General features: G+C 29.4%; 3 protein-coding genes, 1 long non-coding RNA gene and 6 other non-coding genes across 10 annotated transcripts in view; 9 read left to right on the top strand and 1 right to left on the bottom strand.

Moving 5' to 3' along the window:
• The first annotated feature begins 4,207 nt into the window (after positions 1 to 4,207).
• LOC100785662 (peroxidase 3) lies at positions 4,208 to 6,859 on the top strand. The gene is made up of 4 exons (XM_006582279.4): positions 4,208 to 4,469; positions 4,578 to 4,769; positions 5,422 to 5,584; positions 6,169 to 6,859. The coding sequence occupies exons 1-4, from the start codon at positions 4,260 to 4,262 to the stop codon at positions 6,579 to 6,581; spliced, it is 978 nt and encodes a 325-aa protein (XP_006582342.1). The 5' UTR covers positions 4,208 to 4,259; the 3' UTR covers positions 6,582 to 6,859.
• Positions 6,860 to 14,966: 8,107 nt separating this feature from the next.
• On the top strand, positions 14,967 to 17,939 carry PC7 (peroxidase). Its single transcript, NM_001348940.1, has 4 exons — positions 14,967 to 15,277; positions 15,391 to 15,582; positions 16,466 to 16,628; positions 17,254 to 17,939. Exons 1-4 carry the CDS (start codon positions 15,068 to 15,070, stop codon positions 17,661 to 17,663), a joined length of 975 nt encoding a protein of 324 aa, NP_001335869.1. The 5' UTR covers positions 14,967 to 15,067; the 3' UTR covers positions 17,664 to 17,939.
• A 1,170-nt stretch (positions 17,940 to 19,109) lies between these two features.
• Positions 19,110 to 21,055, top strand: LOC102667226 (uncharacterized). The gene is made up of 2 exons (XR_414972.4): positions 19,110 to 19,386; positions 19,901 to 21,055. It is a non-coding gene; the product is annotated as an uncharacterized lncRNA (long non-coding RNA).
• Positions 19,481 to 19,579, top strand: LOC113002011 (small nucleolar RNA Z157/R69/R10). Its single transcript, XR_003267540.1, has one exon. It is a non-coding gene; the product is annotated as a small nucleolar RNA Z157/R69/R10 (small nucleolar RNA).
• Positions 19,729 to 19,813, top strand: LOC113002016 (small nucleolar RNA R11/Z151). The gene has a single exon (XR_003267545.1). It is a non-coding gene; the product is annotated as a small nucleolar RNA R11/Z151 (small nucleolar RNA).
• Positions 19,949 to 20,055, top strand: LOC113002019 (small nucleolar RNA Z152/R70/R12). Its single transcript, XR_003267547.1, has one exon. It is a non-coding gene; the product is annotated as a small nucleolar RNA Z152/R70/R12 (small nucleolar RNA).
• Positions 20,168 to 20,292, top strand: LOC113002028 (small nucleolar RNA snoR80). The gene has a single exon (XR_003267556.1). It is a non-coding gene; the product is annotated as a small nucleolar RNA snoR80 (small nucleolar RNA).
• LOC113002012 (small nucleolar RNA Z157/R69/R10) lies at positions 20,381 to 20,478 on the top strand. Its single transcript, XR_003267541.1, has one exon. It is a non-coding gene; the product is annotated as a small nucleolar RNA Z157/R69/R10 (small nucleolar RNA).
• On the top strand, positions 20,620 to 20,703 carry LOC113002017 (small nucleolar RNA R11/Z151). Its single transcript, XR_003267546.1, has one exon. It is a non-coding gene; the product is annotated as a small nucleolar RNA R11/Z151 (small nucleolar RNA).
• Positions 21,056 to 22,490: 1,435 nt separating the features above from the next.
• The window catches only part of LOC100785126 (traB domain-containing protein), a 3,865-nt gene continuing 1,671 nt past the window's right edge, over positions 22,491 to 24,684 (bottom strand). Inside the window, exons 5-9 of the mRNA XM_014776821.3 lie at positions 24,580 to 24,684; positions 24,193 to 24,306; positions 23,992 to 24,092; positions 22,900 to 23,011; positions 22,491 to 22,715 (exon numbers count right to left, since the gene is read on the bottom strand). Of these exons, the coding sequence (XP_014632307.1) occupies positions 22,587 to 22,715; positions 22,900 to 23,011; positions 23,992 to 24,092; positions 24,193 to 24,306; positions 24,580 to 24,684 (561 nt within the window). The 3' untranslated portion in view covers positions 22,491 to 22,586. The remainder of the gene's footprint in view (positions 22,716 to 22,899; positions 23,012 to 23,991; positions 24,093 to 24,192; positions 24,307 to 24,579) is intronic.

Genomic DNA, 24,684 nt, shown 5'->3' with positions numbered 1-24,684 from the left:
GTATACCACAGCTTAATCCCGAGTTGTCTAATTCTTTCGCTTTTTCACCTGTCCACTTAGTTTCTTGTAGGCACATAAAATTGATCTTCCTCCTCACCATAACATCCACTATTTCCATAGATTTTCCAGTAAGTGTGCCTATATTCCATGTACCAAAGCGAATCCCCCTGTCATGAACTAGCTTCTTTACCCACACCCGTTCACGAAAATGTGGGAACCCTTGCTTACTTTTCACTACATCCGGGCGACGATGCAGCGGTCCTTGCTCTTTTGACACTGTACTCGAGCCATACAGCGCGTTGCTTCCGGGCAACGACCTAGCATTCACATTATTACGTAATTGATCCATGTCATAGAGATTCGACAAAGTTTTACGTTGGCTGTCAAAAGCCTAACACAACCCTCTCCTTTTATCCGGACTTGGGACCGGCTAAGAATAGCAAAGCTAACCTAGGCAGGATTTAAATTCAAATAATAATCAAGATAAAATTAATCAAAAATACAAAAATTGAATTAAATATGTATTATTCGTATTCTTTTTTAGTAGAACAAATTTATATTAAATAAAAGAAGTATTGCTAAACGGGTATGATATTAATTGGATCAAGTTAGTTTTATTTAAACTTAAAAAAAATAAATATTTAATAAAATAAATAGTTTTATGTTTCTTTATGTGTTTATCTAAATTATTAAAAAAACATTTTTTAAATTTTTAAAAAAAGGCCACATCGTGAGGCGTGAATGAGAATCACTTTATTTTATACTATTTTTTTTAGGTGTATTGAATGTATTGCAATTAATGAAAATTTGGGCTTCCAACCCAATTTTGATAAGGGAGTTGCTATCGGCCTTAGTTTCATTGATATTGGCCCCTGTCAAGGGCTGATATCTTTTTTTTTTATTATTATTTTCACAAAAATACAATCATGTTATATAATTTAAATGGAATTGTATTTTCGTTGTTTATTGAAGGGGTGAAAAAAAATAATGAAAATATAATTTCCTGTGCAACATAATCGTATGAAGGATGAAAAATATTCTAAGTTATTTTCTAAGAATATAATTTAAGCACATCAATTGATGATAATAGGTTTGCAATTTATAGGAGAGATACAAGTTTACATATAACACGTAAGGGTGTTAAATTGGATAAATAGATTCATTGTCTCATACATTCTAATGTTATTGATGAAGTATCAAGCTAACATTAATATTCAATATTGTAACCATCAAATATTTATTTAAATATATCAACAAAGGGGTTGACCGAGTTATTATGTCGTTGTCAAATAATGAAACTTCAGACAAGACATAACACTTCAGTGATGAAATCAAACAATATTATGATTGCAGATAATTTAATTTATTTAATTTTGTTAGTTATAAATTTTTGTTTTTATTTTTCATTTTTTTAATTCAGATATTTGTCACCATGTGAATCAATATGGCGTATCTTTGCTTTTGATATACATATGAGATGACCTGCAATTCAAAAGTTGAACTCTCATTTGCCTAATAATGAATTTGTTTGTTTTGGAGATCAAGAAAGAATTGATTATGTTTTTGCTAGAAAATTTGAAAACAGGACTTTGTTTTTTGCTTGGATGAACACTAATGTTAGATATCCAGAAGCTCAAAAATTTACTTACCAACAGTTTCGTGAATATTTTGTATTCAATAATGACTTACAAAAATGACGTCCAAGGAAAAATGGTCTTGCAATTGGAAGGTTGAATTTTTTTTTCTCCTCGATTTGGCAAGTTGTATTATTTAAGGATGTTGCTATGTTCAAGTTGGGTGCACTTCATTTGACGATTTGAGGATTGACAAAGGAAAAATATATGATACATTTCATGATGCATGCATAGCTCTTGTACTTCTATACGATGATAAAGAATTTATTGATGGTATTAAATAAACTTTTAATTTTGATTCAGGTCATTATCTTGTCATCTTACTTTTATCCAACTCTATTGCTAATTTTTCAATTGTTTGGGGAAAAAACTTGGAATTTATTGTCTGATGGTATTGACAAGAGGAAAGAATTGAACTTACCAAGTAATGTTTTTTCATCTTAAATGTATTATCATTTTTTATAATAATCTTTTTTTAGATCTTCACATTGAAGATGATATAATTAAAAAGCTTTGTTTGATTGAGATTGAGAAGATGATGGTGTCAAATGGGAGATCTTTGAAGGAGTTTGAGTCAATGCCATTGATTATGATTAATATCAGCATGGTAATGTGTTTTTGTTCAATGAGCTCAATTATGATGTGAATGAAATGTGGATATTATTTGATCAACATGTTATCATACTTAATGAGGATAAAAAATGTGTATGATCATGTAATTCCAACCAAGTTGGATTATTTTTTGTTTATGGTTATAGAGGTACCGGTAAACTTTCTTATGGAAGACACTGTCTTATAAATTGAGATTAAAAAAAAAATTGTGTTAAATATAGCTTCAAGTGATATTGCATCTCTTTTGCTTCATGGTGGTGAAACAGCTCATTCTCAATTTTTAATGCCATTATTATTGAATGAAAATTCTTGATGTTCTATTAAGCAAGGAAGTTTGAAAGCAAAATTGTTAAACATACTAGCTGCCTTGATCATATGGGATGAAACACCTAAGGTTAATAGATTTGCAAAGAAAGAGCGAGGGATAACAAAGATAAGTATAAGCTCGTATGATGTGATAATGTGATAGCATGATAGGCAAAAAAAAAAAAATATTAAGAATTGTTTGTTTGATGAAAACTTATTGAATTTCTAAAAATATAGAAATGAGGATATATATTTTTATGTTTGTTAGAAGATAATAAAAATTATTTTTAAACAATTCATTCCGAGTAATTCAATTACACATATTTTTTCATCTTCCTATCATTTAAAAGATGAGAATATTATATTATCACGAAAATATTTAAAATAAATTTCTACTTTTTTATTATTCTACCTCATTTATATTTATTTATTTACTTAGCATTTTCTGTTAAATTAAAATAAATTTAAAAATATTTATCAAACATTTTTAATATGATTAACATAGGAATAATTAACATTTCGATAAATATTATTCTAAAAAATATAATCAAATCCCTATAAAAAAACACATTCTTGGATAAGTATTTGTGATATACGAGTGCTCATAATCACAAGCCTTAAAAAAAATACACTCACTGGACTTCTGTGTCTCTTATAATTTTTTTGTCGTTATTAAGTGTTTAATGTTTATATTATTCTGATAATGATTAAAATCATGCAACCGTTCTCATTTCTTATATCCAAACAATTTTGTCCATAGGTGGCTGCGCAAGAAGCCGCCGTTAATTTAATTCCAGAAAGATTCGTTGTACACTTCAAACCTCGTAAAAGTTTGAAGACGCCGCCACCAAACATAAGAAAAAAAAATTAGCAAATGCAATTTGTGCAATGGCTTTATTTTCACCTGCCACAGTACCTTTTTTTTGTGTTTGCAATTTTTTTCTTTAAGGAGCTGTTTAGTATAATTAAAGGTGCTGAGAAAGATGAGAATTTAGAATATGAGATTTATAATTTTTTAAAACTTAATGAAAAAATTGACGATTATTATCACTTCTATATTAAAATGTAAAATATTGTCGGTGTTAGTTTTAAAATAAGAGAAGAACCAAATTTGCTGTGTTACAAGTTTAAAAGATTAAAATGAAATCTTTAAACACAAAACTAAAAATGAGTTTTACTAATTACTTATTTGGTTTCAGGTTGGAAAATTGGTTTTACATAAATTTTCGCATGCTTGATTTGATGATTTCATGTTGAAGAAGAGTTTGAAATTAATTCTGGATTCAAAAATAATTTTAAGTTGAAACAAATTTGAGTCATTTTTGTGTTAGATAAAAAAAAGTTATATTCAATTTTATTTCTAACTTGATTTTATAATAAAAATATTTAAACATAAATTATATTACTTTAAAATCAATTTTATAAAAATCATTTTCTTTCAAAAACAATTTTGCCTGTGCTCATACAAACACAAACTAATAAAATTTGGGACAAAAAGGTACTATGTTATATGGTTATTCCATTATTAAATTGAAAGATATGGTAAAGTAACATGTACGTCACATGCTGCATGGACCATCTTTATGATTTGCCTCGTTAGTTGTAACAAAAGCTTAGGACTATAAATAACTGGGCACTATTCTGATATCAACCATAGAGATTATCTGGCAAGTGGTGGCAACTAAGGTCTCAGCCAACTAAGTGGAAATGGAGAGCCAGAGTTACTTCAAGGCTTTGATTATTATTCTTATAGCACTAATTGGATCAACTCAAGCTCAGTTGCAGCTTGGTTTCTATGCCAAAAGCTGTCCAAAGGCTGAGAAAATAATTTTGAAGTATGTTGTTGAGCATATCCGAAATGCTCCATCACTAGCAGCTGCTCTCATAAGAATGCACTTCCACGATTGTTTTGTCAATGTATGCACATAATTTATGTTTCATTTTCTAGTCAATGGCTATTTTGTTAAAGTTAGGAGGTATGATTTAATGTAACATTAACATGTAGTATATATTAATTAATTTCAGGGTTGTGATGGATCAGTGCTTGTGAACTCAACACAAGGCAATCAAGCTGAAAAGGATTCTCCTCCAAATCTTACTCTTCGAGGCTTTGGCTTCATTGACACAATAAAGAGTGTTGTTGAAGCTGAATGCCCTGGTGTAGTCTCTTGCGCTGATATCCTGGCTTTGACTGCCAGAGACTCTGTTCATTCCATTGTAAGTACTTGTTTCATCCTCATCTCTAAGGAAATATGGTCACTTAGAATAATAGTTAATCTGTATCCAACATGTATTCAAAATGTAATATAATTTCCAGCAAAGCAAGGAAAACTTTCTGGCAATAAGTGAGTTTGTGTTAAGTAGTAAAAGTAAAAGAAAGAAAAGAAATTAGAGTCATTGAAATACATGCTGTTTGTTTGGTTTTATTTTTGGGAAGATTGTGAGTATAGAATTGATTCTGCATAAATTTTTATATGTTTAGTTTTATGTTAGAGAATAATTTATAATTATAGATTGAAGTAATTTTGAGTAGGTCATGTGTTGATAAAAAATTTATATTAAATTTTACCGTCAAATTTACTTTATAATAAAAATATTTAAACATAAATCAAATTACTTTCTAAATCAATTTTATGAACTCCATTCAAACATTCAAACCCACGTACGCATAGATGAACCAAGACAATTAGAATCAAATAATAATTTAGAGAATGAATGGTGAAAAAGTGATGTGCAAGAGTACTGGCTAGGTGTTAAGTTATATATAGTTAAATATCCATATTTGTGTCATGTTTTCTCAAGGCTTTCTTTTATAGAATAGAAATGAAATGGCCCATGTTGTTATTCTGCCATTGTCTTGTGTTTGCAGGGTGGACCCTATTGGAATGTTCCAACAGGTCGAAGGGACGGGGTAATCTCTAAAGCAGAAGAGGCATTGCTTAGCTTGCCTGCTCCATTTCACAACCTCACTACCCTCCTAACACTCTTTGGCAATGTTGGACTTGATGTAAACGACCTTGTCTTGCTTTCTGGTATGTCAAAATTCTTTAGTTTTGTACTATAAATTAGGTTTAAATATGTTTTTAACCTTTAAATTTAAGATAAGTTTATTTTTGTCCTTAAAATTTAAAAATTGATATTTAATTTTTGAAAAAAAATTGTTTTAGTCCCTCCCTCCAAATACCCTATTTCCGAATGCTGTCAAAATAAATACTTTGAAAGGAAAACATGCATGTGAGGTTTTTGATAATAAGAATACAAAATCAAAATAGGTTGTCACATAAATATCTTGTACGTAATTTATTAGCTATGTAAGCAAATCTTTAACGATATTTGGACGAATGGATTAAAATCAACTTTTTAAAAATTACAGGACTAGAAGGATGAATATTAAATTTGAAAGACAAAAAATTAATTTACTCTAAATTTAAAAGACTAAAAACATATTTAAATCTGAAAGTTAACATTAAAGGAACATAAGTTATCATGGTAAAGCACTAATTTTGATTGTACAATATCAAAATCATGTAAGAAAATTATATGTAAGTTTTGTCATTTTCTTTGTTACACATTTTAATTTCTTTGATCCTAATCACCAAAGATTCAATTTCCTTAGGTGCTCAAACTATTGGTGTTTCTCATTGTTCTTCAATTGCAACCCGTTTATACAATTTTACGGGTAAGGGTGACACTGATCCAACTCTGGATAATGAATATGCAAAAAATCTTAAGACCTTTAAGTGCAAGAACATCAATGACAACACTACACTTATTGAGATGGACCCGGGAAGTCGGAACACATTTGATCTTGGTTATTTTAAACAAGTGGTTAAGAGAAGGGGTTTGTTTCAATCAGATGCTGCATTGCTTGAAAGTTCTACCACAAGAGCTATTATTGCCAGACAACTTCAATCAACTCAAGGATTTTTTGCAGAATTTGCCAAGTCCATGGAAAAAATGGGACGAATTAATGTCAAGACTGGAACAGAAGGAGAAATAAGGAAACAATGTGCACGAGTAAATAGCTAAGAATTTGTTGAGAATGATTCGTCCCAGTGCAACTTCTATGTTTGCTTTTTAACACTTTAGTTTTGGTTTCGTTATTTATGTTATGCCAATGGTTTTTTGATATATGAGATACCTTATGGTTATGGTTTGATTGTTTTACCAAGTGGTGTGGGAAAGATTTGAGAGTGATTTCCATGCTTGAAGGGAAATCATGTTATGGTGGGAATAAGAAGTTGAATTGATCATGAGAAGTTGTAATACACAATTGTGCAATAAAGTCTTCTCTTTTACGTTGGAAATTTATTACCATTCAAATAATTCTTTCGTTCTTTCTTTATTAAGGCACAATAAAAGCGCACACACAGAGGAAGATGGAAATAGCAAATATTAAATAAGATTGAAACGGACCTGATTTGGAAGTTTACCCGCAAGGCCTGACCCAAACTATGATTTAAAATAAACAAATTCAAGGATGATCCTTTTTTCATTTTTATTTGAACAGTCCTTACATTTAAGGATTACATTATTTCAAGAAGGAAAAAATTACATTATGAACTGGTGATGTTTCAAAGTGATGAATTGTGAATACACAAATACAAACAAGGAGGCAATTGGATACCTAGGCTTTGAAAGATCAAAGGTGGTGCCTGGCCTGGATACTTGAGTGCGTGAAATCTCTGATTAAATGAGTGAGTGATCTATTTTATCTTCAGAAGCTTGATTGAAAATGGGTAACCCCTCTCTATTATTTGTGCTTCTAATTTATAGACACAGTGGCCCTTAAGGATTATGACTGAATTTTCACGTTAAGGCTCAAGAAAAATCCTTGCTACACATCTTTTTGCTAACCATCTTATTAGTAAAAAGTATACAGGGTATGACTAAGGCCAGGATATAGTTTAGAAGTGTGATGTCTCAAGGCTCATGGTCAAAAGGGATCCTAAAAATCTTTTAAAAAATGTATAATTTTGTATTAATTTTCTGATTTTATTTTTTTTATTCAAATTAAAATATGACATGTAAGTAGACACTACAAAAGATTTAGTTTTTTTTTCGTTAAATTATTTTTTTAGTCATCTAATTTATTTTTTAAATTTAATTTGGTCTTTAGTTTTTTTAATTTGATTCTCTATTTTTTTTTTAAATTTATTTAATTTGGTCATTCGGTCTAACTTATAAAAAATTACATTTTGTGATGGTTTTATAATTGCTACTAAGTGATTTTAAATCATCACAAAATATATATTTTTCCAAAAAAAATATATTGATTTTAAAATTAGAGGATCAAATTGAATCAATTTTAAAAATTAAAAGATCGAATTGAACCCAAAATAATTGAGGACCAAATTAAACTTAAATAATAAATTAGAGAATCAAAAACTAACTTAATCTTTTTTTTTTCTAACATGTTATATTCATAAATTTATTTCAAATGAATTTTGAAGGGTGACATATTAACATGTAATGAATCTATTATAATAAGTTAAAGTGGTTATATTTTTAACAGCATAACAAACATAAACAGCAACTCAGATTACAAAGAAATTAAAACTAAAAGTTAGTATACTAGTAAAGAAAAAAAATATGATGCGAGGAAAAAGAAAGAGAGAAAGAAAAAGAAAAAGAAAATGAAAATGAAGAGGATTTTTAACAAATAAAATTTGCTTAAAAAAATTGTGTTCTTATTGTGTATATTTTTTTGTTTCTTTTAGATATAACTTTATATATAAATATTTGTGTGCATGCACGTAATTTTTGGGTAACATAAATTGTGATGCATCTTTTTTTGCTTAATATAATCAAATGTATAATTTATAATGAGATTTTGTGTTTATTTTTTTATGTAAAATATGATTATATTTTTAAAAACTTGTATAAAAATGAAATTAGGCTTGTCGTAAACAAGCTTTTGATTTCAAATCTTATAGATGAAGAAAAATAATTAAAAAGAAAAATACTATTAAAAGTTATTAATTAAGTTTCTCTACAAAAATTAGTCAAAAAACTAATAAATACTTTACACAAACAACATGATTATCAAATAAATATAAGTACCTATATCTATTATTTTGAATAGGGGCCATATAATGTAAGAAAATTAATTATGAGTATAACTAATAATTGTTAGAGAATTGGTTTCTTTTAATTAATTTTTCTATTCACAATATTCGAATATAAGATCTTACTTAAAGAAGTATGAATATGACTAATATTTATTAGAAAACTTAGTGGAAAAAAAATTAATTATATTTTTTTATCCATAATACTTAATATTTTACTTAAAAAAATTAATTTCAATGCCACTCATAACTATACTTGTTGATACCCTTCGCTGCATATCTGAAACTAGCATCATTTTTTTTTTACAAATTTATTTTTCTATTTCTTGTATCGTCTGATTGTAAATTGGGTCTGTGTGGACCCTTTTTTGATATACTTATTATTTTTGGTTTGATTTTTTTTTTTCACTCAGGATTGCCCAATTTGATTTTGAAAAAGACAAATAATGGTTGGTCTACATTGACCACTTACACTTACATAGTTACATTGTTAGCATTTTATCAAATTCGGTCTCCTTTTTTTTCTCTCTCTCTATATATATAAATGTAAGAAAAATATTTTTAATTCTTTAATTAATATTGTTTGTGGTCTTTTAATAATTAAGAAATAAATAAGTGTATTTTATTCTAGAACCAGAGTTAATAACATACTTGTTATTATTTCTTTATTAAAATCAAATGAGTGAGAAATATAATGAAAATAAGGATGTTTAGTTTAATAAAACTAAGAAAAAAATATGAAAGAAAGAAATAGAAAAAAAGTATAAAAAAAAGATATGATGAAATTTTATGTTAAAGAACAATTATTTTTTAAACATTCAATTACTTAAAAAAAATGTTTTCCTTTTGGAAAACGAAGGATTGTCACGTATAAAGAAGATTGATTTATTTTTTATGGAAAAAAAATTTAGAATAACATTTTTACGTTGTTTTGCAAAGAGAATAAAAAGATGTTGTACACATTCTTATTCATCTCAACTTTTTTATTACCATACAACCAAACACGAAAATTATTAGGGATTCTCGATCACCACCTATTCATAATTTTAACCAATTTTTAATGTGACAAATATTTAAGTTTTTTAATTAATAAAAAAAAATTAATAAAACATGATTATGTATCATATAGAATTTGATGAGAACTATAAAGTAATTAATGATCAAAGACCACCTAATATTTTCACCAAACGCACTAATTTGTACATGTTTATTTTTGCGATACACTTATGGCAGTCCAAAATATAAGTTCAAGTTAAATATTTGATGGTTTTACTTCTCAAAATATAAGTTCAAGTTACCGTAACGACAATTCAAACATGAGTTTCTTCCCTCCTTCTATTTATCCTCTATATATTTGTCATGTATACATGACAAATATAAGACTGTTGAGAGAGTGACAGACCAACAATAAGCTGTTTGAAGTAGATATGCTCGATATTTCAAGGTGCCAAGCTGGAAATTATGACTCTCCCTAGACATGCAATCATGAAAATGCAGAGCAGCCAGCAACTTTCCTTGCATGTGTTGGAGCATTTGAATTTTATATCATAGGTCCGATCGATATTTCAGCATTTCATAGAAATTTACCGAGTTTATATGATTTTCATAGGCTAGCTATAACAGTTACATATCATATATAAGTCTGATAAACGATAACCAAAACAAAAAAAAAAAATTATAGTTATTTGCATGTCAAGGTCAAAAGTAAAAACATGCATGTGATATGATCGATCCACACAGTTCCATTTGGTGAATCTTTAGAAGAGAAACTACGCAACATGAATTTAAATTTTCTTTATTTATATGGTGTTTGTTATTCATAAAATGACCCATATGTTAATAATTATTCAAATGGGTCATTTACCTATATAATATTCGAGCATAACACTCGGACGCTGGCAAACAAAATGGTTATGCTGGAGCTATTCCTTTTCCTTACCTAATACCATGGCACATTGATTTAATTAATTATTTAAATAAAAGGACCACACACACACACATATATATATATATAACGAAAAAATTACAAGCTAATATTGAAACCACCCTCTTACTTAAAAATGAAAAGCAGCCTGAGCCAGGTGATCTGAATCGTTTTCTATTTTGTTTCCAATTATTTCCATTTTTTACTGCATGTCGTTATTAAGCTCGTACTCCTTTGTAAAGAAGACTATTCTTTATTGATGAAAACTAATCATTGGTTAATATGGATTATGAATTAGTACACGAAGCATTGTAGATCCAAAACCATGCAAGATATATCTGACGTTTTAATTATATATAGACTTTACCTATTTGACTTAAAATATATATTGTTTGCTTTTGACATACAGTAGTAATGTAGATTTTTTAGGGTTTAATTTGAGCACTCATTGATCCCTTACACATCAAGTTGGCTACTACGCATGCAGTATCACCTTTGACATCCTACCAAACTCTTGTGGGCCAGAATTAAAAACATTGCAAGAACTAGTTTAAAATTCGTCCTCCAATTTGGGGTCAATGTATTCAGCCTCTTCTCCTTTTTGCAGTTTACGTCCTTCACTAGTAAAGTTACATATTTTATTCATTTTTATTAATTATTAATATCTTGAAAATGTTTAGTTAATTTTAAGATATATAATGATGAATTGAATTTTTTGTATACCCATTTTAAAATATTCATAAGGAGTTAAATGATGAAGATGATAGATTTGACCACTTGTGTCGGTGGGATTGGATTAAGCAAAAGTAACTCTTAAAGACCTCATTATTATGAATATCAAGGATATATTTATATTGTAATCTCTTTATATCATAGTAATACGTGAATTTATAACCATTTATCACTCTTTTATATAATTTTAAAAAACTCTCAAATCAGTAATGATTTTAAATTGTCCTTTTAGGATAAGATTATCATATTAATCATTCTCAATTTTAAAATTTTCATTTTATATTATTATTTTTCAAATCTCAGCTACTCGTACTTTTAAATTATTCTTTTTTTATTTTTTGAAGTTACTCTTTTTCCCTATTTTTCTTATTTATTGTTTGTATTAAATATTCATATTTCTCTTATAATTTCACATATCTGAAGGGAATGACAATATGACATGGAGTTAATCACATTACACTTTAATACATGCAATAATTTTCATATATTACTTGATCTTTTTCTTCATTAGCATGGACTATTTTAAATGTTATATATCTATGAAGTTTTTTTTTATAATAATTAAATGTTTAGAACATAGTTAAGATAATTGTCAGTAAATTTAATTAATAAATTTGTATTCTAAGATAAATGAATCTAAGCCTAATTTATATCTATAAAAGAGAATGCCAAGACTCACATATTCAATATTTAATAATATAATTGTATGAGTCATTTTTTTCATTATTTCGGAAATTTTTTATAAATTATATAATTATACACTTATTTTAATACTCAATACGAATTGTGTAAATAGAAAAATGTTATTTTATTTTTTCAAATATTAAATTATTTTTTACCCAAAATACTTAAATAATTTTATCTATATTAGAACTAATATTTTATCATGTGCATTATGTAGAATAAATATACATTTTAAATGACTAATATTTATAATATATAAATATTTTTAATATATAAATTATATTCTAGTTAAATATTATGATAATTAATTAAATATATTTGAATTTATAATGAACAATTTAAATTATTATACACAAAACATACATTGGGAAGGGTGAGGAGAACACTTTTATTTTGAGAAGTAAGAACCACAAATATAGATCATTAGATCTTATTTGAATGATAAAGATTAAAAGAAAAATTATCATAACATTTTAAAGCGATCATGTAATTATTAAATATTTTTTAATCTTGACAATTATCATTTGATTTTGTATGGTCCAAATTAATTTATAGTTCTCGTGTTTTAAAAATCATGTGGATCAATGCATGATTGATGGACTAACTTATGTGTTAATCATGTGACGGACTCCATTAACTCATTAAATCACATAAATTCATATGAAAGGACTAACAAGGATATATTAATCAATGAAGATTCAAAGATAACACTCACCCTCCACAGTTATAGAAGACATTAGACTTGGGATTGACCTCCTCTTTAGCACATTATTGAAAATATTTATTGAAAGTTAATGTGAATCTCATAAATGAATCTCAATACTTTTGATGAATTAGTTATTGATTCTCAACTAAGGGATACTCAAGTTCATTCAAAATAAAAGAAACATTATTGAAATAAATTTATTTAAATAGGTTTCACTAAAGATTAAGTTTAAGTTTATTAAAAAAAGTTAAAAGCAGCTAAAGAAAATTATTTTATTGTGGATGTTATTAGCAATTAAAGTGAGAGCATCTTCATTGATCCATCTAGGACTCTCAAAGAACTCACACTTTCAGTAGTCGACCTACCAACAAGCTAGTTCATAGTCCTTCAAGCGTCAAGTTTGGAATGTATTAGTGCTTCTATTAGTTAGTCGATCCACGTACCAATGAAACAATTCACAACCTTTCACACATCAAGCCTGAAAGATGCAAACACTTCTATTATTGGTTTTCCAGCCGGATGGTTCAAAACCTACTTATATTATAATTAATCACATAACGTTAAATGAGTTTTTCTTCTTAAAAAAATACCCGAAAGATAAATAGATATTTTTTATACAAAAAGAGAAATAGATACCATGCATTATAAATTTGTAATGTTGAGAAATTCCAAGTCATAGTGGAGGGCTGCTCTCAGTTATCCATATCCGTTTGAACTTTGAAGGTAGGCTGGTCGATCAGTTAAGCAAGTAATGTTGGTCACGCCCACGTTACGATTTTCTCTCCACAACATTAGCCATAACAATCTCCCTTTACATAGTTTTGACTTGTTATTTTAAACCTTTTCATTGCAATGCTTAATTGCTTATAGACATAGTCAACTTAACTTGCACGTGTCTTGAGATGAGATCCCAGCAAAGCAATCTCAACTTTTCAACGTTTACATAACATGCACTTACAAATTAAGCATATGTTAAAATCAATTCATTTCGAAGTAATAGTCGTTATTTTTATTAAAAAAATTAAAAGTAAGTGATTATTTTCAACATAAGTTTAAGACAGTATCTTTATGATGACTTCTTTTTTTCCTTTCTCTTTATAGTACTGCTGTTCTCAAGATCACTCAATACCTTCTAGTAGTACATATATGGGATTTAGGGTTCGTTTCAAAGAATGTATTTACAATTTATTTGACTTTATCTTATGATATAAGTATTCATAGAAGCTATTGAAAAAAATATATATATGATATATCTATAAGTTGTTTTCCGTTTATTTTAATAAGCTTTTTAGGATATATAATTTATAAAAGCAACTTATAATTTATATGAAAAACAATTTAATCTTATTTTCTCTTTAATTATAAAAATAACCTATATATAAATGCTTATATGACAATAATACTTACTAAAAAAATCCTTAATAATTAATGTGTTCACCCAAACATACCCTTACTCTGTCTTTCAAAAGTACTTCACGGACGACTATCAATTTGTCTCTATCTTTATCGTTATCTAGTGTTTAAGTGTTTATATTATAATCATAATGATTAGAACCATGCAACTGTGCTTCACCCACTCTATAATTCATGTGCCACGTTCTAATGACTTATATCCAAACAATTTGTCCATAGGTGGCTGCAAGAAGATACCGTTAATTTAATTTCAACAATGGACAGCTCAAGTGTACTACAGGATAAAGCATGTATGTAGCCTCACATATATAGCAAGCAAGTCAATTATTCATTCTTAAAATCCTCCTTAAAACCTGTTTCTGAACAGTAATTATATTTGCTGTTAGGAAGTTCACATCAATTCCTTGTACATTAGAGTTAACCACCGCAAGAAACTCTTTAAAATTTTACTATTATACAAACAATCGGACGATAAATTAAATTAATATGACCGGTGGAATATGTTATATATATGCCAAGTTTAAAAATGGATTGATAGACATGCCCAACTAACTAATTAATTTTTAGAGATGCATTCATATAATATTTTCTTACAACATTTTTTTGCAATAATATATATTTTTTTCATTCTTCTTCTTCATCACATCTGTTTTATATATTAGCACACACTTTAATTTCTCTTCTTATCTTTTTGTTATAAAAAGAATTGTACGAATTTGTTGTATAAATATAAGTTCTCAATTTTTTTATTAGACTACTAACATTTTTAAATTGAAAGATAAGGTAAAGTAACATGTACGTCACATGCTGCATGGACCATCTCTATAGTTTGCCCCGTTAGTTGTAACACAAGCTGAGGACTATAAATAACTAGCACTGTCTTAATTCAACCATAGAAATGAAGTTGCTTCTTGCAAGAAGTTTCTGAGCTTTTATATCCTCTATATATAGTTCTCTGGCAATTAAGGTCTCATCCAAATAAGCACAAATGGGTAGCCAGAGTTACTTCAAGGCTTTGATTATTTGCCTTATAGCACTAATTGGATCAACTCAAGCTCAATTGCAGCTTGGTTTCTATGCCAAAAGTTGTCCAAAGGCTGAGCAAATAATTCTGAAGTACGTTGTTGAGCATATCCACAACGCTCCATCACTAGCAGCTGCTCTCATAAGATTGCACTTCCATGATTGTTTTGTCAATGTATGCACATATTTATGGTTTCATTTTCTAGTTAATTGATGACTATTTTGTTAAACTGATGAGGAGGTAACATTAATTAACGTGTAGTGTATATATATTAATATTAATTTCAGGGTTGTGATGGATCAGTGCTTGTGGACTCAACACCAGGGAATCAAGCTGAAAAGGACGCTATTCCAAATCTTACACTCCGAGGCTTTGGCTTCATTGAAGCAATAAAGAGGCTTGTTGAAGCTGAATGCCCTGGTGTAGTCTCTTGTGCTGATATCTTGGCTTTGACTGCCAGAGACTCTATTCATGCCACTGTAAGTACTTACTTCATCTTTTAAACTCTCAATTAATTGAAAGAATTTTATAATTAAGAATATAATAAATAATAGTTAAATTTAATCTTATTTGTATGGAAAATTCATATTGTGTTGTACTTCTGTTGAAAATTTTACTATATGTACTTCACAAATAGTTTGAATATCCCAAACTTTATATTTTTTTTGTTGTCCTTTTTCTACCAATCTTCATCACAAACCACTTACATGGCTCCGTCAAGCATTGTAGTATAAGTATTTTTGTGACGTAGAGTTGCAATATGACGACTCTTGATGGAGTTATATTAGCGTTTTGTAAAGAAATGACTAAGAATGAAAGGTTATTTCATCACATATATCATAAACGGAAAACTAATTACATAAGTAATTATATAAATTAAAAGCAAAAATCAAGATATTTACTAGGATGAAAAATATATTTAAATTGAGATAAACTATAACACCTTTTAATATTTATAATAACAAAAAACTTTCTTTGCCCAGAGGCTCTTCGCTATGCAAAATTATGGGGGAGGGATGATGAATATTTATAATAACAATTTTTTTTATTTTTAAAACATCATTTTTTTCCCTTTTAATTTGTTATATCAATATCATATGCTATATTAGTGGCCATATAATTTTAAAAATTTATTCTGTCCTTAAAATTGTCCATGTTGCATTAAATTCGTGTTTGTGTGTTACAAACTAGGGTTGGCCTGATGGTAGAAGTTAGAATAGATGCATGAAATTTAAGTTTGACTTTCATTATCATCATTCTAAAAAAAAAACTCATGTTTCTGCTATGTTTTCTCTATGCTTTCTTATATAGAATAGAAATGAGTCAGATTCTTGTTTTGTGATGATTGAGATGGGTTTGCAGGGTGGACCCTATTGGAATGTTCCAACAGGACGAAGGGATGGGTTCATCTCTAGAGCAGCAGATCCGTTACGCAGCCTTCCTGCTCCTTTTCACAACCTCACTACCCAACTAACACTCTTTGGCAATGTTGGACTTGATGCAAATGACCTTGTCTTGCTTGTTGGTATGTTAAACACAAGTTGCATGATAAAAGTTTGCATCAGGCTAGTTGAGAAAACATTTTCTATTTTTTTTCACTTTTAATTATAAAACTGACATTTATTTTTAAATTACTTTTTGTTTTCTAAAACTTGTACTTCGTCCGTACTCAACTATAAGAAGAAAAAAAAAGTTAGGTGGACTGAAATGTAAATCAATTTCAACTCATTCAACCTTATTTAATTAATGTCATTATTTCAAAATATCCAGGAATTAATTAAAATGTGATTAACATCTTCGATAAATATGATTAAGGATAATTTAAAAAATGCAATTCTTTATATATATATATATATATATATATATATATAATCAAAAAATTAAATAAACTTAGTTAACAACCATAATTAGTGTGAAATTATATATTATTATTTATATTTGAGTTTGAAGGGAGTATAAGAACACATAAAACATAAAAGATTTTTCAAAGTAAATAAGTCCTAAGTCAATTAAATAAAACTCTCATTGTGATTGAGAATAATACTAGAAACACCAAAAAATTATATACATATATATAAGTTTTTTTTTTCTTTTTTTGTTCTACATTTAAATTTCTCTATCTCTAATCGCCAAAAATTCAATTCCTTCAGGTGCTCACACAATTGGTATTGCCCATTGTTCATCAATTTCAACCCGTCTATACAATTTCACAGGCAAGGGTGACACAGACCCAACAATAGACAATGGATATGCAAAAAATCTCAAGACCTTCAAGTGTAAGAACATTAATGATAACTCACTTATTGAGATGGACCCTGGAAGTCGTGATACATTTGATCTTGGATATTACAAACAAGTGGTTAAGAGAAGGGGTTTGTTCCAATCAGATGCTGAATTGCTTACTAGTCCTATCACAAGGTCTATTATCGCTAGTCAACTTCAGTCAACTCAAGGATTCTTTGCGGAATTTGCCAAGTCTATGGAGAAAATGGGACGAATTAATGTCAAGCTTGGATCTGAAGGAGAGATAAGGAAACATTGTGCACGAGTTAATAACTAAGAATCTCTTTGATAATGACCATCTAAGTGCATTTTGTATGTCTACTTTTCTGTGTAACTTATTCTATGCTAGGCCTATGGTGTCTTGATATATGAGATACCATATGATTTGATTGTTTTTCCAAGTGATGCGAGAAAGGGTTGGGAGTGATTACTAGGTTTGAATGGAAATCATGTTATGGTGTTAATAAGAAGTAGAATCAAGAGAGAGAGAATTTATTGTAATACACAATTGCACAATAAAGTCTCCCTTGCTATATTGAAAATATGTTATGATTCAAAGTATATTTTTATTCATTATTTATTAGTTTTGATTCTCAATATAATCTAAGGGAGCAAAGCTCTTCCCATATCTATATTTACTATTTTTTTAGTCACCCTAATTAGAGACTTTAACTTTTTAGTTTGAACACATTATAAGATTAATATTCGATTTGGAATTTAATCACACTTAAAGTTTATCAAAAAGTATAATCTATCTTATTTAAGATACTCAAGTCCAAAATCATATTTAAGAGAAACTAAATTTTGTCACTTGATCCAACAAATATTCATTTACTTAAGGAAAAAAGTATTTTTCTAATATTTTAATATATAAAAGTTAGTATAATTATATTAAATAAGAATATTTTAAAGAATTATTTTTCAACCTGAGTTTTTTTAGAATTTTTTCAATGATAACAAGTTAAGATATTTTTAAAAACCTCTTATTTCTTTTAATTTATCATTTTCATCTTTATTTCAAAATAAAATTTAAATATTTTTAAAATAAATTATCAACAATTAAAAACAATCTTATATCAATAAATATTTATCCTATGCAATACACATGATAAAAGACTAGTTTAAAATATATGTATTTTTTTAAAGGATATGAAAAAAATTAAATAATTATTAAATGATTAAAATTTTTAAATAATTAGTTAGTATTTTTTTAGAATTTAAACAATGGTTACTTTTTGAAAAAAGCTCTAATTTTTTTCATCCCAAACTAGAAATGAGGAGTATGGATAGGGAGTTGGGACATGCTAGGTGCACCCAGCAACATTGCTGGTGCACCCAGCAATTAGGTGAATGGGCAAAATTACTCTTGCGTTAAAAAAAACAATTTCTTCTTCCAGAAGAAGGTTCTTTCGAAAATCTTCCGGAAGAACCTTATTCCGGAAGCTTTCCAGAAGAACCTTATTCCGAAAGAACAATTTGTGTTCTACCAGAAGAACCTTCTTCCGGAAAGCTTCAGAAGGAAGGTTCTTCCGGTAGAACAATTTGTTCTACCGAAAGAACCTTCTTTCGGAGAAGCTACTGGAAGAACTTCTTCCGAGAGCTTTTTCAGAAGAAGGTTCTTCCGGTAGAACAAATTATTTCGGTAGAATAAATTGTTTTATCGGAAGAACCTTCTTCCGAAAGAAGGAATTATTTCTTTTTACACAAGGACAATTTTGCCCATTCACCTAATTGATGGGTGCACCAACAATGTTTCAGGGTGCACCTAGTAGCATGTCCCTTGGGAGTTTATGATCCAGCCCACTCTAAATTACGGGCATGTTCGTGTTCGGCCCACGCTCTCCCTGTAAACCCTAATTTGGTGTTTCACTCTTCACTGCCTATATAATCAAACCTATGCCTCATTTTTATTCATGTTCTTCTCCGTCGCTCATCTTTGCAATCAAATAGCGATTCAGCGCTCGTCGTGTTTCTCCGTTTGGTTCTGAATTGTCGAAAAGGTTCCATCTTTATGAATACCACTTTCTGTATTTCTATGTTGTGTGCTATGAATCTCTGTTCTCTCTTTTTGTTCTTTGAAAGTAAAATTGTTATTAGTGTGCGGTGACGAGGCAATTTATGTGGACTAGAGTTTCTGATCTGGGAATTTACTCGGAAGTTGATTATCAAACCCTTGGCTGTCTGAGCACACCCTAACCCTAATTTCCCAAGTTTTTTGTAAATTAGTTTTTTTTTATAAAAAATAAACATTTCCCAATATATAATTTTCATTTTTTTTGCGTTTAAACGTTGTTTAGTTTAATTTATCATTGATTTGTTGAATTGGCTTGAAAAAAAAAAATTGGCTTATGATGATAATTTTAATTATCTTAGCGGATTTCAGTGAGATTTCTATCAATGATCTGATTGTTACACACACTGAAGCCTATGTTTTAATTGTTGCTTGAAAACGTTATCCTTTTTGCTAGTTATTGTATCTTGTGTTGATTTTTCTCTTATGATGATTAATGTTAGGTTAATTGCTGCTTCGTATTGTGCTGACTAGTAATTTTGATGTTAAGAAGTGCAATGATGAGACGAAACACACAAGTGTGTTTGGGTAGTGGACGTTGCCTTATGGTTTCGCCGTGAGCTCACATTTTTAACGACTTCTCCTTCCACTGAGCACTACTATGAGTAGAATTGATTTTGATTTGCAAAGGGCAGCGGAAAAATTATTACAGTGAAAGCTTTTTAATTTGATTATTATTGCATTGTCTATGTTTTTTTATTGCGTCCATTACCAATTCTGGGGGATAGTTTGTTCCTCTTGGTATAATGGCTCGGACGCAATATCCATGAAGTGGTCATCCTGATTGATGGTTTAACAACAATACCATATGGTCTTGGAAACGCCACCAACATTAGTTCATTCAAATTATTAAGAGAACACAAATTTTGTGCTAGGAATATCTTCTTTTACTCTTGTTTTGTGAAATTAAAATAGTGTTACCGTTGTGTGCTGTGACGAGGCAATTTTATGGACTAGAGTTTCTGATCTGGGAACTTTCTCAGAAATTGATTATCAAACCCTTGGCTGTCTGAGCATACTGAATTAAATTTGTCAGATTTTTTATAATTTCGTTTTTGAAGATTTTTAATGTGGTCTACTTAATAATCTCATTGTTAGCTTTAAATTTTGTTCCAACTGATTATTGCAACTCTTTTTGTAAGATTAGCTTGAGAAATTGTATTGGCTCATGATGCTAAGTTATTTATCTTAGCGGATTTCAGTGAGATTTCTATCAATGATCTGATTGTTACACACACTGAAGCCAACTTTTAATTTTCACTATGGTTTTGTTTTGAAATGCCCGTTTGTTTATTTCTTGTTAAGATAATTCGTGGCCTTAATTGGTGTTTTGCTATTTATGCAGCATTGTAAAGGCAAACTGATTTGAACAATGAGGGTGACTATAGGAAATTGAAATATGGATTGTGATCACTGATCATAGATGGGATGATCAAAAGAGATTCATATGATGATATTAAGGACATCTGATTTGTCTAATATCCGCTTAAAGAATTAATGTACATGGTTATATGAGCAATAATTTTGACTGAATCTTAATAACAATTTTGGTGACAAAAACCACAGCAATCCAAGCTGGAGTTGTGACATTGACTTAATATTTCTTCATTTAATATTTATTTGAATCATATGACTATAAATGGTCATTTCGAAGATATTCATAGCTTTTTCCTGGACAAATTATCATGTAAGAAGCCAAGAACCTTAAACTTCAAAGGACGAGTAGTGTTTTATTAGAATATTGGTTAAAGAATCCAATAAGAAGATTTTTTTTATTGGAATATAATGTTGTTAATTTTTTAGGCTCAAATATGTTGCAGGATTGATTGTTTTTAATATTATCAATGGTTGGGGGTAATGTCGCATCATTACATATATCAAGGACTCAAATAATGAAAATATTTATTAGGAATTTATAATAAAATTGCAGTGTGTATGATACAAATAACTAAATGGGTAACGAGATTGGACATAGCATTGAGCATAATAGGATAAAGTGCCAATTGGAAGATGCTGTAAACGAATTTATAATATGAACCAATTATTAGATGCAGTGTATAACCAATTATTAGATGTAGTGTATAAGAGGATAAAGTGCCAATTAGTAGATGCTATAAACGGGATAGGACATAGCGTTGAATAAAAACAATGGAGAAACGTTAATTTTAAGAGAGAAAAACCTGAAGGGCTCAATGCATGTTTGAAATTGAACCGCAACACGAATCATCCCTCTCTCCAGTTGAGGATTACAATTTTTTAATTGTTAATCACTTAACAGACGAATTTGTTGTAACTGTAATTTAAAGATGAAATAAGACAATACCAAAGTTCATATTCTATATCTATCTATAAAATGTAAATATTTTTGGACACATTCTGAAATTAATCATTCATTTTTAATCATAATCAAAGATGAGTAATTAATTCTTTTTGGATGACTTTCGTTTTCTACGTACTAAAGTGAGAAAAATACAATTAGACAAATGGTACACATAACGAGGGTAGGGTGTTTGAAAGAGAAGGATTATTTCAAAAAAGAAATCATTTCATGACATTGGAGAATCATGTAATGGTATTCATTAAGATGAAAACTTTCTATTACTTTTTGCAATGCAACGTCTTAAAAAAATCGAGAACAATTTTTTTATATTAAAAATTAGTGGTTTGTAAAATCACTTTTTTGTCTCCTTAAATCAGATCATAAGCAATTTGAGATAAATTTGTCAGCTTGAATTCGAATTTCTACAATTTACTCCACCTCTTCCTCATTTCTCCCTCTCCCTGTAAAGCTTACCATTAGTTTTGCTTTGAAAGGACAGAAACATATTCTCTCAAATCTGTGCCTTTTACTTTCTATTCTTGCTAGTCAAAAAGGATTTAATGCTTGCTTGGTATCCATCTATTTTTCTGTTTGTATTCTTCGTAATGTTTTTTGGGACCACTATTGTTTTTATTCCAAAAATTGATCGATGCCTAAGAGTAAGGAATTCTAATTATTTCCATGGAAAGATTTTAAAAAAATTGCAGCAATGATTTATGCATCAACTTTGTTGATGATTGAATCAACTGTTAAATGCTTCAATTCCTACATCAACGTTCCTGTGGATGACAGCATCTCTACTAGGAAAGTTATTTCTTGCATGAAAGATAGATGCCCGATATAATGGACACCCCGGCCACGGCAGCACCAACAGATGTAACGATTCTTGTTGCAGAGACAACTGGTTTAGGAGATGGAACTGTCATTAGATCCTTCATCTGTAAAAAGCAAGGTAAATTGAGCTAAGAAAATCTGACAATGAATAACAAGAGAATAATTCTATGGTTTTGGAAAGAAAGAAATTGCAAAATAAGAAAAAAAAAATCCGGTTCATATTATAATTGGTTAAAAATAATTCTAAATTGCAGTGTCTATGATACAAATAACTAAATGTTCACCGACCACCACAGGTTGCTTCCAATGCTTCTTTATTCCCTGTAGATGGCCCTTTCCAACAACAGCAACAACTGAGCTATTCTCACTCGCCACTTTTAATAATGTGGAGGACATGTATCTGCATACACGCAATATAAGTCAAATCATGTACAATTTATAAACTTAGAGTCACCCTTGATGCTACCCTTTGAAGTAGTATCGCAAATCATCAACAGTCTCCTCACAGGGTCTAATTTTAACCAGATATAGGGGAAGGGGCTGCAGGATAGTAGAAATTACAAGGATACTCTAGTTACCAAAAGCAAGAAAGGCATGCATACCAAAGTTTTTACAGTAACAATAGCATCCTCAACCCCACCCTATGGCAGAGATGACTAGTATTTCAGACAATTATGGCCAAATTTCATTTTATTAAGCTGGAACATGTTCTTCATCATACGAGTAGTTCTGAGAACAAGAGATAAAGGAAAATGAAAGCTGCACTAATTTCTACATTGATATGCATATAATCATTAGATAATCTGATAAAGAAAATGCTTTTTTGGAGAACAGTTTGTCCCTCCTGATGCTAAGCACTACAATATACTGCAGATTGTATCTGTAAGGAAGCGATATCAATTAAAGTCCCAGAATGCTCTGATGTAAATTTCTTCAAAGTATAAAGAATTTAGTTTTCATTTCTAATGCATGGCATCCCCAAAACATTAATAATTTTCTCCTCTCCTTTAGCTCCACCACCGCCTGGTTTACTAGTCAAAAGGCATAACTAGATATCCCCCGAAAAAAAAAAAAAAACCCACGGTATGATTAATTAAAAGGTTTTCTTGTATCCTATGCTCTGAAACAAAAAAAGGTACCCAAGGTAAGAAGTTTACGTCTCCATGGTATTTGGATTTCAGATCATTAGGGTGGCTAGGATATGCAGAAGATGTCAATACCATAACCATATCCAAGACACCAGACCCCTCTGCTAAATTGTAACATACTGGGATGACAAGTGTTAACTGAAGCATTCTTTAAAGAGCAACAGAAGCAGGTGACATGTAACAGAAGCAATAAATGAAACTGTAACTTGATACTAAGTGCAATAGGACTTACTGATCTCGTTCATGCACAAGAGTCTCCATTAAAGTTGGAAACTCCTTACTCATTTCTTGAATAACAAGTGTTAGCATGTCACTGTCATCCATTTCATTCAGCTGAAGAAAGCAAACCCAAGTTAGGATATAGACAAGAACAACTTAGCACAAACACTATCAATTCACACTTTCTCTAGCGCATGAGGATTATGAAATTTACCATCTTATTAAGATCATCAGCGTTGGATAAAAAAACTGCTTGGAAAAGTAAAGAGTATAAAAATTTTGTCTTATGCCAAAGGGGCATCTTACTCCATGTTCTCCTTAATGTTATCTGTGTCGATCAAAATAAGAACCCATTAATGCATAACAAAAAAGCTCTACAGCAAAACCACACAATGTAAACCAAGTTGTAAGCATGTGTAACAAAATAGTAAATGTTGAAACCACACAAGGCCTTAATGAAAATGAATATTATCCTGGGAATAACACATTCAAATACAACAACTCTTCATAATTCAGAGAAATATTTTACATTAACAGAGAAGTAGAATTAATCCTAGAAGACTAGCAGTCGGCATATTCTAAAATAAAAAACTCATCCAACCTGTACAGGACGATCACCAAGTATCACTCTGCCACCATACTTGATGGCTTCTTCATAGGCCACACGAAACTCAGAGCCAGGAAAGACCTCAAGCTTACTAGCAAT

The sequence above is a fragment of the Glycine max genome (genome assembly GCF_000004515.6).
Source record: "Glycine max cultivar Williams 82 chromosome 6 unlocalized genomic scaffold, Glycine_max_v4.0 Gm06_scaffold_98, whole genome shotgun sequence".
NCBI lineage: Eukaryota > Viridiplantae > Streptophyta > Magnoliopsida > Fabales > Fabaceae > Glycine > Glycine max.
The sequence above is the reverse complement of the archived record's forward strand: the minus strand, read 5'-3'. Positions and strand labels throughout refer to the sequence as shown.